This window comes from Mobula birostris, chromosome 6 (genome assembly GCF_030028105.1).
Source record: "Mobula birostris isolate sMobBir1 chromosome 6, sMobBir1.hap1, whole genome shotgun sequence".
NCBI classification, from domain to species: Eukaryota; Metazoa; Chordata; class Chondrichthyes; order Myliobatiformes; family Myliobatidae; genus Mobula; species Mobula birostris.
The window spans coordinates 137324048-137342842 of NC_092375.1; the positions used below are offsets into that span (position 1 = coordinate 137324048).

At 43.7% G+C, this 18795-nt stretch overlaps 1 protein-coding gene across 6 annotated transcripts in view; it reads right to left on the reverse strand.

Moving 5' to 3' along the window:
• als2b (alsin Rho guanine nucleotide exchange factor ALS2 b) overlaps positions 1-18795 on the reverse strand; it is a 136222-nt gene that overhangs the window by 91056 nt on the left and 26371 nt on the right. For all 6 annotated transcript variants that reach the window (XM_072261442.1, XM_072261445.1, XM_072261443.1 and 3 more), the window contains one exon: positions 13235-14545. In XM_072261442.1, the coding sequence (XP_072117543.1) occupies positions 13235-14545 (1311 nt within the window). The remainder of the gene's footprint in view (positions 1-13234; positions 14546-18795) is intronic.

Here is an 18795-nt window from a genome sequence, read left to right on the forward strand (position 1 = left end):
GTTTATGAATGTAGGATGAAAAGTACAGGGCCTCCGGAGCATCTGTTACATTACTTTAGAATACAGCAATTATACTGAGCTGAAGTGATTATGGCCCAGAGAGCTATGAGACTGCTGCTCGGGTTTGGGACGCTGCCTTCAGATCATGGGATAAGACGACTCTAAAGTCAGTAAGACCCGCACTCTCCCATGCCATCAGAAAGGCAGAGCAAGAGTACTTAGATAGATATACTTTATTGATCCTGAGGGAAATTGGGTTTCGTTACGGCTGCACCAACCAAGAATAGAGCGTAAATATAGCAATATAAAAACCACAAACAATCAAACAACAAAATGTAAACTATGCCAGATGGAAAATAAGTCCACGACCAGTCTATTGGCTCAGGGTGTCTGACCCTCCATGGGAGGAGCTGCAAGTTCGATGGCCACAGGCAGGAACGACCTCCCGTGCTGCCCAGTGTTGTATCTCGGTGGAGTGTGGCCGAAGTCCAACAGAAAATTTACAGCCACCTTTGCAACACCAGGCACATATGGCAGAGTACAAATCATAAAAGTTTACAAGTCCACCCTGCACGCCAATGGCAGTGACATCTCCCTTCCTGATAGGCTGAATGCATGATTTAATGCAATGAATGATGGACAGTGAGGAAAACCTCCTCTTCCCCCTGAGGAATTGGTACTCTGTCTGGCCGGAGCTGAGCGGAGGTGTTTCCTAACCAGGGTAAACCCACTAAAAGCCATGGGACAGGACAACATGCCTGGTCATGTGCTGAAGGATTGTGCGGCTCAGCTAATGGAGGTCTTAACGGACATCTTTAACATCTCTTTGCAACAGTCCACCGTCCCTACAGGCTTCAAGGTAGACATCATCGTTCTGGTGCCCAAGGGAGCGACTGTAACTGGCCTAAACGATTACTGCTTATTGTCATTATTCTCAACAATCATGAAGTGGTTTGAGCGACTGGTTATGGATCATATAAAATTCCACCTTCCGGCTACATTGGACCCTTTCCAGCTTGCCTACCACACAGAATGGTCCACTGATGATGCCATAGTCTCGGCCCTCCACTCCGTCCTGTGCCAGCTAGAGGACGAAGTCTCAAACACCAGGATGTTGTTTGTCAACTTCAGCTAAAGTGTTTAATATGAACATCTATCAAAGGCTGATGGGTAAACTGTCCTCTATGGGACTCAACATCCTGCTCTGCAGCTGAATCTTGGACTTCTTGACAGAAGGATCCCAGTCAGTCCAAGTTGGCAGCAACAGCTCAGGCTCCATCATGCTGAGCACTGGTGCCCCAGGTGCTGACTCACAACTGCACTACCAGATCCGCTCAGCAGCAGCATTGGTAAGTCAGCATACTGATGTAGGTAGAGATTCTTGCCAAATGGTGTGAGAACAACAGCCTTAGTCTCAATGTGAACAAAACAAAAGAGATGATTGTGGACTTCTTGAAAAGTGCAGGTTGACATCTCCCCATTATCAATGGCTCTGCCATGGAGAGAGCGAAGAGCACAAAGTTCCTTGGTGTGCACATAACAGACGATCTAACATGGACCCATGACACCTCCTCCTTAGTCAAGAAGGCACAGCAACATTTACACTTCCAGAGGAGACCAAGGGGTTGCAAAGCCTCCCGCCCCCATTCTAACAACTTTTTACAGGTACACCATCGAGGGTATCCTATCTGGCTACGTCATTGTTTGCTATGGAAACTGCAAGGCATCAGACTACAAGACCCTACAGAGAGTAGTAAAAACTGCCAAGTGAATCACTAGGGTCTCCTTCCCTCCCTATTTGTGACATTTACTCGGGGCACCCAGAGCATTGTTGAGAATCCCTATTGTTGTTGTGTGAATGAAATTGCCAGAGAGAATTACTGGTAGATTCAAAGCAGTTTCTTTACTTGACAAAACAAGGTACAGGAGGCATCGTATGGAGACGGTTTCAGTCAAAAAATCTTGCTGGCCTAACTTGGGCCTCAATATTATACGTGCCAAACATCAAAGGACAACCCCATATTTACGATGTATGAACAATGCTTTCTTTGAAACTACATACAACCTTCACACCTGCTGATTCACCTCCCAACCACAGACATCCAAATGAATTTTAGGCTACGTCCACACTACGCCAGATAATTTTGAAAACGAAGCTTTTTCTTTTCGTTTTGACCCTCTGTCCACACTAAAACGGCGTTTTCATCCCTCAAAAACGGAGATTTTCAGAAACGGTCTCCAGAGTGAATAAATCTGAAAACGCTCAATATCCATTGTAGCATGTACGGGGTAAATGGAGAGATTTAAAAACACTGTCATGACAACACCACAACACCAATGCTTTTTCTGCTTCTGCTTGGTACTGCACAAGCACTGCCGTACGGCTGTTATAACGCGCAGTCGGTGTGGACTGTGTGAGAGTCAAATTGTAAAGTGAGCTTTTTAGACTATTTAAAAACACTGTCATGACGTGCCAGAACAGATGGCGGCAGCGCGGCATTTCGTTGTTTTCTTGAACGCAGCCCCCCACATAACCTAACAATTTCAGAACAGACGGCAATGAGACTGGAGCCAGAAGAGTTAGAAATATACTCACCAAATACTTTGACCCATAGCTTACTGAATAAATAAGTATACTCACTTTGCCCTGTTTTCTGTCCCTGCTTGTATGAAGGTGGTTTACCTATTTATGCAAGTACTTCTCTGACAATAGATGTGTAACAGCCTAATGTAACATTGTATGGAAATACAAGATAACACTGATGCAGACATGTTTTATACATTTAACAAGGTGCTTTATTAATGCAACAGAGTTAGTCAGTTTTTCAATGTTCGTCGTCAGCCGGGTCATACTGTCCGTAAACTCCCTGTCGGTTGCCTCCATACGCTCCAGTATTTGTTTTTTTTTTAGTTTTAAGTCCTCCTGCGCGAGAGCCAAGAGCAATTCCTTTTAAATTTTTCTAGTCTGTAACTAGACAAATGCGCACCAAGTATACCTTTCCTCTTCACTTGTTTTCTGTGTGTCCTGCGCATGCCCAGTAGGAGGAGATTCGCCCAAATATCCATTTAATGTGGAGAGAGGTATTTTGAAAAACGCTTAGTGTGGACACCTGTCGTTTTTGCTCAAAACCGGCGTTTTCAGAATTATCCGGTGTAGTGTGGACGTAGTGTTAATCAACATTGTCTGGAATGAGGTTCACAGCTTTTAGGAACCCACTGTTCAGTGCTGCACTCCAAATTAAATGCACAATACATATTCAGATGTGAAGACTGGGAGCCAAAGTCAACGCTTTGGGCTGAAACCTTCGACTGTACTCTTTTCAATAGACGCTGCCTGGTCTGCTGAGTTCCTTCAGCATTTTGTGTGTGTTGCTTAGATTCCCAGCATCTGCAAATTTTCTCTTGTGCACAATCTCTTTGACCCATTACAGTCAGGAAGGAAGAATAGGAGTATCAGGACTCGCACTGCCAGACTGGGTAGCAGCTTCTTCCCTCAGGCTGTGAGACTACTGAATACCTTGCCAACACCAAGGTCTCATCACTAGGACAGCGAGTGGTTAACTATACTGTTTACCGTTTTCCTGTGCTGTGGACATCACAGACATTTTGAATTATATTGTATTAAATTATTTGTGGTAATATTTTGTTTTATGAGCTATGCCTGATTTATGTATTGTAGGTGTATTGTATTGTTGTACATAGGTACAGTCAGATTACAGTAAAATTGAACTTGAACTGGAGTTGGAAAATACTGACATGTACTACTAAAATTAGTTGAGAATGAAGGTCTGTAGTAGTGGCTTCACTTCGAGTCACACAGCACTGAAACAAGCTCTCTGGCCCATCATAAGCGCGAGAAAGTGTGGCCCATCATTGCCAGGCTGATAGTCAAGTAACCAACTACACTAATCCTATTCTCCAGTACTTGGCCCAGAGTCTTCTAAGGCTGGGCATTTCAAATGCTTGTCCTGATATTTCGTAAAAAGAATGATCGTTCCTGCTTCCATCAACCATTCAGGCCTGCATTCTAGATTCTAACCACTCTCTGGATGGAAAAAAATCTTCTTTAAATCTGCCCTAAATCTTTGCCCTCCAGTCTTGGGAAATTCTGTTATGGGGAAAAAAAAAATCTCTGCTTACCCTACCTATGCCCCTCATAATTTCATACACTTACAATAATTCTGAGTCCCCCTTAGCTTCTCTACTCCAAGATGGTTAAATCCAATTTCCTTCCTGAACTCAAATGCCTTGGGCCAGGCAAAATGTCCTGAGCACTTTTTCAGGGCAATCGTATCTTCCAGAAGGTGTAGTGACTAGCACTGCACACAGTACTGTAGCTGTGGCCTATGCAATATTTTATCAAGTTGTACCATAACCTCTGTGCCCTAATCTATGCCCTAGTTGAAGGCAAGTATCTAGTGTTTGTAATGGGGGGAGATTTCAAGTTCAGAACCCTAACTTTCACTGTGTACCTGAAACCCAGGTTTCCTTGGACTGTGTAAGTCTAGGGTATACACACTCCAGTTCCGCCAAATCCGTGAGATTGGAATGGCTCACCTGGTACAACTCGGTGCCAAGAAATCACAGACAGCACATGGCATACCATTGAAGGAATTATATTTATGAATGGTAACTTAACTAAAGGGATAGTAAAGAAAAAAAAAACAAGAAGGGCCCATTACAATTAAACAGTGCACAAGTTGGAGCTCAACTCTTCCAAAAGTCACATTCACCGATCCTGAGTAGACCTTCGCTTGCTCCATCAAGTCACGGTCCCCCACTGGGTTCAAATCCTACAACTGGTTCTCTCCGGCGTCTTCTCTCTTCATCGCCCACCAAACCAAGACCCCAGCTCACACTGACATCAGGCACACAAAAAAACCCACTCCCCCAATTGGATGGCTCACATTCCAAAGTACCTGCTATCTCTGACCATAACCCAAACACTACTTTGACAGAAAGACCGTTACATGAGCAGTCAAACCTTTATCAGGGCGTTACATACATTATAACCCTATTATTTCTCCCAAGACAAATCACCTCCAACTTATCAAGATTAAGTTCCATATGCTGTGACTTTTCTCTTTTTATCAACTTGTCCATTCGTTGAGCTTTTCTCATTATCAATGACTATCAATTTCTTGCCACCTGAAAACCTACTAGTCATACCTCCTACATTCCCATCCAAACCATTCAAATAGACTGTCTATTAGTAAAGGCAATTTCGATTATATTCAACTTTGTGATAGGAAGCAGAGGGCGACGTAGGAGGGTTATTTTTTGTAATAGGAAGCCCATGACCCAGGGTGAACCCTCTGTTTCCTATCACAAAATTGATTAAAATCAAAATTGCCTTGGGATCCCAAGGACTCTAGCCCGTATGAGAAGTCTCTCAAAAGTTTAAAAAAGGTCAAAGTGAATTTATTATCAAAGTAGATGTATGTCACGATATACTACCTGGAGATTCATTTTCTTGCAGGCACTCATAGTAGAACAAAGAAGTACAACAGAATCAATGAAAAACTACACACAAAGACTGACAAACAACTCATGAGCAAAAGATTGTCTATCTGTGTAAATGCAAGAAAACCTAACAACAATAATAAACACTGAGAACATGAGTTGTAGAGTCTTTGGAAGTGAGTCCATTGGTTGTGGAATCAGTTCAGAGTTGAGGTGAGACCTTGTCAATAGCCTTGCTGAAGTTCATGTGGATCAGATCAACTGCAGCTCCTCTCCACCACATTCTATTACATCTTTGAAAACTGAAGTCAAGTTAATCAGGCACCATCTCCAACCCTCCCCCCCAACAATACCACGTTGGGTATCTCTGACTAATCCTCACTTTTGTGTAATCCTCACTTAAGTGTAGATTAATCCTATCCTCCTGATTCTTTTCAATAACTCCCTATAATTAACATTAGACTCAAGTCTATATTTACCTGGCTTATCCCTACAAAGAGTATCATATTTGCTATCCTCCAGTCATGTGGCCAGTGAAGATTTTGAAAATCTGTCAGACCCAAAGCAATATCCTCCCTTGCCCATTAAAGCACCCTGGTTTATGTTTCATGCGGCCTTGGCAATAGTAGTTACTAACTATTAGGCCAACCACAACACCTAATACTACCTTTTTAATGATGACTTGTTCTAGAATCCCCCTTCTGAATTCTCCAATTATAGTGCTTAACTCCTTTCCAAATTGAGATGCAAAGTATTAATTTAAGACTGTGACTAAATACTCTGGCTCCACATACAGCTTGCTGGTGTCTGTAATAGGCCCTATTTTTTCTCTAGGTAACTTCTTGCTCTTAAAATGTTTATAAAATGCCTGGAGTTTTTTTAAATTGTATCTACTCATGATTTCATGTCCCCAATGCCATCCTAATTTCTTTAATTACCCCCTATACGTTCCAAATTCTTACGGGCTTCCACAATTCTCAGTTCTCTCTACTTGTCATATACTTCTTTTTGTTTTCTTTATCTAATGTTGATGTCCTTTAACATCCATAGTTGTTTGATTAGTTCCTGCTCTCATGGGAACACACTGACACCGAACTCCCATTACTTTATGCAAATTTACCTGCTTCCGATCTATTTTTGCCAGGTCCTGTCATATGGTACTGAAATCTCTCTTTCCCCAATTCAGGACCTTAACTTCCTGCCTTTTTCTTTGCTACGTTGAAATTTAGAGTATAATCAGTATCTTCAAAAGATCCAATCACTTGCCTAATTACATCCCCTAAAATTAGGTCAGGTCCAGGATCTATCAGTACACTGGCTTAAAACGTTCTCCTGGGCACAGATTTAGAAATCCAATCCCCTCCATGTCTTTCACATTAAAATGGGCAAGTTGAAATTGCCGACTAATGTAAGACCAGTAATCTTGCACCTCCTGGGATTTGCTTGTACATCTGCTATTCTACCTTAAACTGACTTTCAGGAGCCTTACTTGAAGAGATATCAAGATACCAAGTTCTACATTTATGGATTGAACTATGGACTTCTTCAGTCTTATGCTTTTTATATTCTGTGTTTTTGCCTGTTCTTTCTCATTTTTGTGTGGGGGAAGAGGATCAATGTTCTTATTGCGTTTTGAGTGGGGGAGGGGGTTTGGGGGGGTCGATGTTCTTGTATTTTGTTAGTTTTTTTGTGGGGGGAGGGGGTTGATGACTGTGTTGCCATTCTTTTTTTGTGCGGTGGGGATAGGTTTGCTGTTCCTCTTTAAACGACTTCCATGGTTTTCTTTGTTTCGTGGCTATCTGGAGACGATGAATCTCAGAGTTGTGTACTGCATACATACTTCGAAAATAAAGGAACCTTTGAACAACTTCCTTTTTTGCTGTAGTAAAGGACTTCTCTTTTTCATCCCTCACAGCACACCTGAAGATTCTACACTTTGAAAGGTTGAGCTCCGACACTGCCCTTTTTTCAAACAAGTCTCTGTGAAAGTATCAGACAGTGAACTACCATTCCCATGTGCCATTTGATATTCCAAATTCAGCTGCTTTACTCTTCAGAACTGTGCATTAAAGTCAATGCAAGCTAGATTTATCCTGAATGTATTGGACTGACTAGTGTGGGCATGTGGCCAAGTGGTTAAGGCATTGGACTAGTGACCTGAAGGTCGTGAGTTCGAGCCCCAGCCGAGGCAGCATGTTGTGTCCTTGAGCAAGGCACTTAATCACACATTGCTCTGTGACGACACTGGTGCCAAGCTGTATGGGTCCTAATGCTCTTCCCTTGGACAACATTGGTGTCGTGGAGAGGGGAGACTTGCAGCATGGGCAACTGTTGGTCTTCCATACAACCCTGCCCAGGCCTGCGCCCTGGAGAGTGAAAACTTTCGAGGCGCAGATCCATGGGTCTCGCAAGACTAACGGATGCCTTATTGGACTAACTTAGTTTTCCTCCTATGTTTGACCGTAAACACTTCCTCACCTCCATACATTGCACATCTACTGTACCTCATAGTCATAGTCATACTTTATTGATCCCGGGGGAAATTGGTTTACGTTACAGTTGCACAATAATAAATAGTAATGGAACCATAAATAGTTAGATAGTAATATGTAAATTATGCCAGGAAATAAGTCCAGGACCAGCCTATTGGCTCAGGGTGTCTGACCCTCCAAGGGAGGAGTTGTAAAGTTTGATGGCCACTGGCAGGAATGACTTCCTATGACGCTCTGTGTTGCATCTCGGTGGAATGAGTCTCTGGCTGAATGTACTCCTGTGCCCAACCAGTACATTATGTAGTGGATGGGAGACATTGTCCAAGATGACATGCAACTTGGACAGCATCCTCTTTTCAGACACCACCGTCAGAGAGTCCAGTTCCATCTCCACAACATCACTGGCCTTACGAATGAGTTTGTTGATTCTGTTGGTGTCTGCTACCCTCAGCCTGCTGCCCCAGCACACAACAGCAAACATGATAGCACTGGCCACCACAGACTCGTAGAACATCCTCAGCATCGTCTAGCAGATGTTAAAGGACCTCAGTCTCCTCAGGAAATAAGAGATGGCTCTGACCCTTCTTGTAGACAGCCTCAGTGTTCTTTGACCAGTCCAGTTTATTGTCAATTCGTATCCCCAGGTATTTGTAATCCTCCACCATGTCCACACTGGCCCCCTGGATGGAAACAGGGGTCACCGGTGCCTTAACTCTCCTCAGGTCTACCCACCAGCTCCTTAGTCTTTTTCACATTAAGCTGCAGATTAACTTCATCTTCCTAAATGCACTTGCAAACCTCAACTCAAGGATAGGCAAGTCGGATAGATTGCTCTTGAGCCACAGGTTGTATTAGTCCTCCCTTCCCAGAAACACTCCCAGTGATCCAGAAGTCTAAAACTTTGGCACCAACATGCTATCTCTTTAGCCACCCATTCATCTGACCTGCTCTCCATTTCCTACAGCTGCTAGTATGTAGCACCGCTATGACAAAGATACTGCACTCTAATATGCAACTTTCTCCCTTCAATATAAATTGCAAGATCTTGCCTCTTTTTGTACCTCTGATATTAATACTAAAGTTGTTTACTCCTCTCCTTTCAGAATACTCCATAACTACTCTGTGGCTTGCTTGATTCTAGTTCTGGGAGTTTTCCCAGATTCATGTTGGTGGCGTCATAAGTGCCTATTCTCCTCATTACTGTATCACTTATCATTGATGACTTTGTACTACAGGTGCACATTCCTTTATCCGAAACTCTGAAATCCAAAAAGCTCCGAAAACCGAAGTTTTTTTCGCCAACAGCTGATGTCACTCAGGTGTGACGTGGCAGCACTAGCAGAGGCCGCCAGACGTCAGTTGTGGCTCAGCGCTCGTACTGGTTACACATGCATTTGCAGTTCACTGATATTTTGTGTTTAATTTCACTGTGAAAATGTCAAAAAGAGCTGCAGATACCCCTATGGGTAACAATGAGAAAAAGAGAAGGAAGCATCTGTGACCAGTGGGGTACCGCAGGGTTCAGTGCTGGGACCGCAGCTGTTTACAATATATATTAATGATTTAGATGAGGGAATTAAAAGTAACATTAGCAAATTTGATGATGACACAAAGCCGGGTGGCAGTGTGAAATGTGAGGAGGATGTTATGAGAATGCAGGGTGACTTGGACAGGCTGGGTGAGTGGGCAGATGCATGGCAGTTGCAGTTTAATGTGGATAAATGTGAGGTTATCCACTTTGGTGGTAAGAACGGGAAGGCAGATTATTATCTAAATGGAGTCAAGTTAGGAAAAGGGGAAGCACAACGAGATCTAGGTGTTCTTGTACATCGGTCACTGAAAGCAAGCATGCAAGTACAGCAGGCAGTGAAGAAAGCTAATGGCATGCTGGCCTTCATAACAAGGGAAATTGAGTATAAGAGCAAAGAGGTCCTTCTGCAACTGTACAGGGCCCTGGTGAGACCACACCTGGAGTACTGTGTGCAGTTTTGGTCTCCAAATTTGAGGAAGGACATTCTTGCCATTGAGGGAGTGTAGCGTAGGTTCACAAGGTTAATTCCTGGGATGGCGGGACTGTCATATGTCAAAAGATTGGAGCGACTGGGCTTGTATACTCTGAAATCTAGAAGGCTGAGAGGGAATCTTATTGAAACATATAAGATTATTAAGGGATTTTACACGCTGCAGGCAGGAAGCATGTTCCCACTGATGGGTGAGTCCAGAACCAGAGGCCACAGTTTAAGAATTAGAACGGAGTTGAGGAAAAACTTTTTCACCCAGAGAGTGGTGGATATATGGAATGCTCTGCCCCAGAAGGCTGTGGAGGCCAAATCTCTGGATGCTTTCAAAAAAGAGATGGATAGAGCTCTTAAAGATAGTGGAATCAAAGGTTATGGGCATAAGGCAGGAACTGGATACTGATGGTGGATGATCAGCCATGATCACAGTGAATGGTGGTGTTGGCTCAAAGGGCCGAATGGCCTACTCCTGCACCTATTGTCTATTATCAATAACGCAGAAAGTGGAGTTATTGCAGAAGCTTGACCGTGGTGTGTCTTTGTGGCATCTAACTGAAGAAAACAGTGTTGGAATTACCACTGTATATGATTTAAATAAACAGAAAGACAAGTTACTGAAGTTTTATAGTGACAGTGACAGTGACATTCTACATTTATTCCAGTTAAGTCATTTACCATGTGTTTGATTTGGTTCGTTTGAAGCTGTATATTTTTACGTTTTATTGAATGTTTTTGTTGGAAATAATTTTTTTTCTTGTCATTATTCCCTAAACAATACAGTATAACAACTATTTACATAGCATTTACATTGTATTAGGTATTATAAGTAATCTAGAGATGATTTAAAGCGAGGGTCTCCAACCTTTTTTGCACCACGGACTGGTTTAATATTGTCAATGTTCTTGCGGACCGGCCGACCGGGTGGAGGGCGGGGTGGTTGTTCAAGTAGGGCTAAACTCACCTCAACATGTCTTTTACAGTTAGGGTTGCCAACTCTCTCACTCCCAAATAAGGGACAAAAGTAGCAGTCAAATCCCGGAACACTTTACCCAGGAAAGACTACAATGACCATGAAGCCTTGCGTGGGCACCTGTGTGCGCATGCGTGTACGTGCCGATTTTTTTTCCACAAATCGGTTTTGCCTTCATCTTCCCGACTATACTGTACATACATTATTTCTACTTTATATAGGCTGTGTATTTATCATATCATTCCTGCTTTCACTATATGTTAGTGTTATTTTTGGTTTTATGTGTTATTTGGTATGATTTGTTAGGTTATTTTTTGGGTCTGGGAATGCTGAAAAATTTTTCCCATATAAATTAATGGTAATTGCTTCTTCGCTTCACGCCATTTTGGCACGAAAGGTTTCATAGGAAAGCTCTACCTCAGCGGGGGAAAATACAGGACAAACCAATTTAGCCCAGTATAAGGGATGGCCCAGCAAATACGGGACAGTTGGCAACCCTACGTTCAATTTCAACAGTGCGTGACAGGGAACGAGGAAAGGTGCAGCAGACTCATATCGTTTCCTCACGGCCTGGTAGCACATGCTTTGCGGCCCGGTGGTTGGGGACCGCTGACTTAAAGTATATGGGAGGATGTGCGTAGGTTTGGTGCGCCGCTGGGTCCTAAAGTCATCCGCACCGAGTCAGGTTAAATAAGGGCCTTGAGCATACGTATTTTTTGGTATCGGGCGGGGGAGGGGTTTGAAATCTGAAAAATTCTGAATTCCGAAATGCAGCTGGACCCCAGGATTTTGGATAAAGGATTGTGGACCCGTATTTATCTTGTACTGTACTCTTCTTTGTGGCTGAGCCATTCACAAAGGCCATGATTTTGCCTCTGGTTGGACTCTCCAGAGATACGTTAACCTCCACTGAGAAACAATGGGTGAAATGAAGGAAGAAAGAGGTATATAAATGATAAATCTGCAGGCAATAAGGTGCTTTGAACTAAACGGACAAAGTACCATTAAAAGTCTATTGAGACATCTCAAGATATTCTTCACAGAGTGACTGACCAACATATGCTAGACAATCCAACGGAGCAGTGGAGCCAAAAAAGTTATGAATGAATTGAATACTGAAGAGTTTTAGTATTTCTGTGAATGGCCCTCAGCACTTGTAATACCTAACCCTAATATACCATAATGAGGCAGGCCATGAGACACTGTAGCAGGTTTTTGTAGACAGCTTGTGGTTATTCCTGCACCTAATTCCTGTGACACCCTGAATGACCTAGAAGCCCATATAATAGCTGTACACACAGGGTAAGAATAAGGAATAACGAGCAATAAGAAAACAGCATTTAAGCTGGAAGAAGACTAAATGTAAGACTGTTGAAATGAAATGCATTCACAATACACCTTGAACCCAACAATTAGAGAACTCACATCAGACACCATATAGTCACATCAGGCATAAAACAATGGCTTAGTTAGGAAACAATAAATCATCTTAAATTTCTGTAGCTATCGTACTGCCACTGTCCCTTATTCTAGCACTTTATTAGGTAGTGGCCACTGGGTGTATGTCCATGGTCTTTTGCTGTTGTAGCCCATCCACTTTAAGCTTCAATGTGTAATGTGTTCAGAGATGCTCTTCTGCATACCGCTATTGTACTACATGGTTATTTGAGAGAGTGTCACCTTCCTGTCAGCTTGAGCCAGACTTGCCTTTCAGTTCTCTTCTGACCTCTCTCATTAACAAGATGTTTTCACCCATAGAACTATGCTCACTGGATGTTCTTTTTTGTTTTTCGCACCATTCTCTGTAAAATCTAGATTTATGTGTGTGGAAATCCCAGGAGATATTCTGAGATATTCAAACGACCTTGTCTAGCTTCAACAATCATTCCACAGTCAGTCACTTACATCACATTTCTCCCCCATTCTGATGTTTGATCTGGACAACGACTGAGCCTCCTGACCTTGTCTGCATGCTTTTATGCATTGAGTTGCTGCCACATGATCGGCTGATTAGATATTTGCAGTAATGAGCAGGTGTACCTGATAAAGAGGTATGAGGTGATACATAATACCTGGGCCAGAGTAAAACTGAAATATACAACAAATGGGTCAGTGAGACTGAAAGTGGCGGGTGAACAATTGATCTGTGAATCCAAGATCACTCTGCAGTCTACACTTGCTTCTGCTGTGATGCTGAATGTTATCACTCCTATTTCACCTGCACCTTGATGATTCCTTAGATACAGTCCCCAACATGACTGAACCATAAACCTACTTGCAATTGTGCGTACCTTGAGATAGAAGTCCCGGTAGAGACAAGCGGCGACACATGCCCTCTGACCCTTGCTCTCGGATATCCCCCAAGCTGAAGCTTTTCTTGTCGGGCATGCACTCTTCACTTTTCATCCGCTCCTCCCTCGTCTCCTTGTGCTGGGTCCCACCACTTGCTGTACTGCTGCCACTGCTTTCTGGCAGACTTGGAGACTGGTAGTAGTAGTTCACAACCTTTCTGAGAGACAGGGCTTCATAAGTGGCTGCCACCCTCTCGCCAACCACTGAGGCGCAGGAAACCACCAGATTATTAAACGTCGATGGAGCTGCAGATGAAGGACTGGCGGGACAGGCATCCTCCAATGAAGGTGAGTGTCGCGAGCATGGAAGGTGTGTGCTTTTCATGGGGTTGTCCTGCTGGGAAATGTCCGACAGTTTTCTGAGGTACTCCTGCACAGCCTTCTCATCAGGGTACTGAGAGCTCCTGGGTTTCGAGTTATTCAGGGCTCCGTTAGGCTCCAGTAGTAAATTGGATGTACTGCCATCCTCAGTTTTGCCTGGATGTTGTGTCAATTCCACCTGATCGGCAACAGAGAGGACGTGTTCTGGCTGCACAGTCTGAGGTAGTTCAGTGGTGTGAGACTCTGTGGTATGATTGGGAGGGAGAGAAGGGGAGTGGTTTTCTAGGTCTGACTGAGAAGGTTTGGGATCAGACTCGGACAGCACCATACCCAGGGGGCAGTAGTGACTGTCTGATATGATCACATGGTCTTCTTTGTCAGTCATGGTCAGCAGCAGCTGGTGGCAGTGGTGGCACTTTTCAGAGTTCTGCTTCTCATGGGGCGAGGGTCTCTGAACTAGCGCCAGGCTGTGGTGGGCACCGCAGGCGATCTGTACCACCACCCGGCCGGCCAGGTGCTCCAGCTTCTGAGGCTTTGCCACGGGGAAAGTCGCAGTGATGAGTCCCAGCTGGCAGCCGCTCCCCCAGGCCCAGACCTCCCGCCTCGACGACAAAGCCAACGTATGGTGCTCTCCGCAGGCCAGCTGCACTGTTTGAGTCAGCTCAGGGGGGCTGGATTCAGGGTCAGAAATTGGGACCAGGGTGGGCTTGGGGACCTGTCTCTGATTCTCGATTGCACACTGACAGGATGAGTTCTCTCCCCACATGTACACTGCTCCATCCTTGGTCACGGCTCCACTGTGGTAGCTTCCAGCGGCCACATTAACCACGTGCAGGCCGACTAATGCCTGCTCCAGCATAGGGACTGCTGAATCTCTACTGTCACAGTCTGGTCTCCACGGGAAGTGCCCAAAACTGTAGACTTCGCCATCTGTGCAGGGAGAAACAATTTCAGCCATCAGTTCATCCAAATAATCTGCATTTAGAAGAAAAACTGCTCTTGGTAAATATTTGCAAAACTAAAGCAGGAAATGATGAGAGGGTTTAGGAGGTTGGGTTTGAAGATGTTTAAATAGGATGCAAAAGTGGATATAGAGAAATTCTTCAGTATGATACCTAGTTGACTAACGGCAATGATAGACCACAAGACCTTAAACCATAGAAGCAGAATTGGGCCATTAAGCTCATCAGGTCTTTTCCACCAATTGATCGTTGCTGATTTATTATTCTCTCTCAACCCCATTCTCATGCCTTCTCCCTGGAATCTTTTACGCCTTTACTACTCAAGAACCTATCAAACTTCGCTTTAAGTACATCCGATGACTTAGCCTCCACAGCAGTCAGTGGCAATGAATTCCACAAATTTACCACCCTCTAGCTAAAGAAATTGTTCATCATCTCTGTTGCAAAGGGAACCTTCCATTCTGAGGTTGTGCCCCAGTTTCTAAACTTTCCCACAACTAGAAACATTCTCTCAACGTTTACTCTATCCAGATCTTTCAATATTTCATTGGTTTCACTGAGATACCCCCTCACCCTCCTAAACTCCAGCAAGCCTTGGCCCAGGGCATCCTCACATAATAACCTTTCATCCCTGGATCATTCTCGTAAACTTTCTCTGTACCCTCTTCAACACCAGTACAGTATATCATATAACCATATAACAATTACAGCATGGAAACAGGCCATCTCGGCCCTTCTAGTCTGTGCCAAACTCTTACTCTCACCTAGTCCCACCGACCTGCACTCAGCCCATAACCTTCCATTCCTTTCCTGTCCATATATCTACCCAATTTAACTTTAAACGACAACATCGAACCTGCCTCAACCACTTCTGCTGGAAGCTCATTCCACACAGCTACCACTCTCTGAGTAAAGAAGTTCCCCCTCATGTTACCTCTAAACTTTTGTCCTTTAACTCTCAACTCATGTACCCTTGTTTGAATCTTCCCCACTCTCAATGGAAAAAGCCTATCCACATCAACTCTATCTATCCCCCTCATAATTTTAACACCTCTATCAAGTGCCCCCTCAACCTTCTACACTCCAAAGAACAAAAACCTAACTTGTTCAACTTTTCTCTGTAACTTAGGAAATGAAACCCATCCTTTTTTAATATATGAGGCTCAATACTGCTCTCAATACCCCAATGTGATCTAACCAACACCTTATAAAGCCTTAATATTACATCCTTACTTTTATATTCTTGTCCTCTCAAAATTAATGCTAACATTGCATTTGCCTTCCTTATAACCTGCAAATTAACCTTCAGAGAATCCGGAATGAGTACTTCCAAGTCCCTTTGCACCTCTGATTTCAGAATTCCCTTTCCATTTAATAAATAGTCTACACCTTTATTCCTTCTACCAAAATGCATGACTTTCCTACGCTGTATTTTATCAGCTATTTCTTAGCCCATTCTCCCAACCTATACAGGCAGACTTCCTGCTTCTTGAGCACCACCTATCTTTCACTTAGCTTTGTATCATCCACAAATTTGGCCACAAAGCCACCAATGCTGTTATCCAGATCATTAGTACATAACGTGAAAATTAGCAGACCCAACACTGAACCCTGCAGACCACCACCAATCACTGGCAGCCAAACAATGAAGCCCTCTTTATTCCCACTTTTTGCCTTCTGCCAGTCAGCCAATCTTCTGCTCATGTTAGTACCTTCGCTGTAATACTATGAACACCTATCTTGTTTAACATCATTGTGTATGGTCCCAAAGGCAATGGGAGTATGATGCATTCGAGGCCCATGCGGAAGAACACTAATGTCTGCAATTGGGGACAGGATGCAGGGTTTATATCTGAAGAAAGTTAAACAGATACAGTAAAAGTGTGATAATTCACTATCTGGCTATTATTACAGATTCTGCAAAGGAGTAATAATATCAGGATTGTTGTGATGGGAGATTTTAATTTTCCAAATATTGATTGGCATCTCCCTAGAGCAAGGGGTTTAGATGGGGTGGAGTTTGTTAGGTGTGTTCAGGAAGGTTTCTTGACACAATATGTAGATAAGCCTACAAGAGGAGAGGTTGTACTTGATCTGGTTTTGGGAAATAAATCTGGTCAGGTGTCAGGTCTCTCAGTGGGAGAGCATTTTGGAGATAGTGATCACAATTCTATCTCCTTTACCATAGCATTGAAGAGGGATAGGAACAGACAAGTTAGGGAAACGTTTAGTTGGAGTAAGGGGAAAATACAAGGGTATCAGGCAGGAACTTGGAAACATAAATTGGAAACAGATGTTCTCAGGGAGACATACGGAAGAAATGTGGCAAATGTTCAGGGGATATATGCGTGGGGTTCTCCATAGGTATGTTCCAATGAGACAGGGAAAGGATGGTAGGGTACAGGAACCATGGTGTACAAAGGCTGTTTGTAAATCTAGTCAAGAAGAAAAGAAAAGGGATGGGTTAGTAAATTTGCTGGTGATACAAAGGTTGGGGGTGTTGTGGATAGTGTGGAGGGCTGTCAGGGGTTACAGCGGGACATTGATAGGATGCAAAACTGGGCTGAGAAGTGGCACATGGAGTTCAACCCAGATAAGTGTGAGATGGTTCATTTTGGTAGGTCAAACATGATGGCAAAATATAGCATTAATGGTAAGACTCTAGGCAGTGTGGAGGATCAGAAGGATCTTGGGGTCCAAGTCCACAGGACACTCAAAGCTGCGACGCAGTTTGACCCTGTGGTTAAGAAGGCATATAGTGCATTGGCCTTCATCAACCATGGGATTGAGTTTAAGAGCCAAGAGGTAATGCGGACCCTGGTCAGACCCCACTTGGAGTACTGTGCTCAGTTCTGGTCACCTCACTACAGGAAGGACATGGAAACCATAGAAAGGGTGCAGAGGAGATCTACAAGGATGTTGCCTGGATTGGGGAGCATGCCTTATGAGAACAGGTTGAGTGAACTCGGCCTTGGAGCAACGGAGGATGAGAGGTGACCTGATAGACATGTACAAGATAATGAGAGGCATTGATCATGTGAATAGTCTGAGGCTTTTTCCCAGGGCTGAAATGGCTAGCATGAGAGGTCATAGTTTTAAGGTGCTTGGAAGTAGGTACGGAGGAGATGTCGGGGTAAGTTTTTTATGCAGAGAGTGGTGAGTGCGTGGAATGGGCTGCCGGCGGCAGTGGTGGAGGTGGAAACGATAGGGTCTTTTAAGAGACTCCTGGATAGGTACACGGAGCATAAAAAAATAGAGGGCTCTGGGTAAGCCTAGGTAATTCTAAAGTAAGGACATGTTCGCCACGGCTTTGTGGGCCAAAGGGCCTGTATTGTGCTGTAGGTTTTCTATGTTTCTCTATGTTTCTATATTCAGAAATCCCAATGTATCAGCCTGTGACACACAGTGGCTCTGGTTGCTGCATTGACTCAACTTCCAGGTTCACAGAAAAATATACTATTCCACTGGATAAGATTTTAAAATGGAGCTTTACTGTAGAAGAGTCATAGGGTTTGGTGGGGATAGTTAAGAACATGAGCACTGAAGGATGCAAATACTGAATTTATGTATTAGTTGTTGCTTAACCAGCAGTTTTGTACTTTTTGACCCCATGTAGTTCAGTGAGTACAGAGTTATTGATCAGCAAGAGTCAATTTCAGTTTGGATATAGAGATTTGGAAGAGATTACATTTGTCAAATGTGCCATTTGGGAGTCTGGTTTGAATTATATTGGAATAACCAAGACTGCAAATAAAAATGACAGCTTAAAAATCAAAACATATATCAATCACCAAACCTCTTGAACATATTCTGTTGTTTGCTGTCATTAAGACTGACACCGGGTCTCTCATCGTTAATACCTTTTGGGTTACAGAAATCTAGCAATATCAGATTTAAGATCTGATATTTTATCAAAAAAAGTGCAGAGGAACATCTGGATTAACTTCTGAAATGCCTGCTTTGCTGCCGCTGCTACTGTGCGATCGAGAATCTCCGGAGACGAAAGCCCCAAATCCTCGGCTTTGCGTATCGCCTGCTGCTGGGGCCGGGGTCGAAATGCTCGGCAGAGATGGTGCTCAGTGCTCAGTGCTGAAGAGGTGGTCGGAGGCTTGGAGTTTTTCAGACAGACTCGGAGTCGTACTGTGGTTGGATGCTTCCGGGATGCTGCATCAGCAAGTTGGCGGCGCTGGAGGTTTACCGTCTGCGTGAGATGATGGG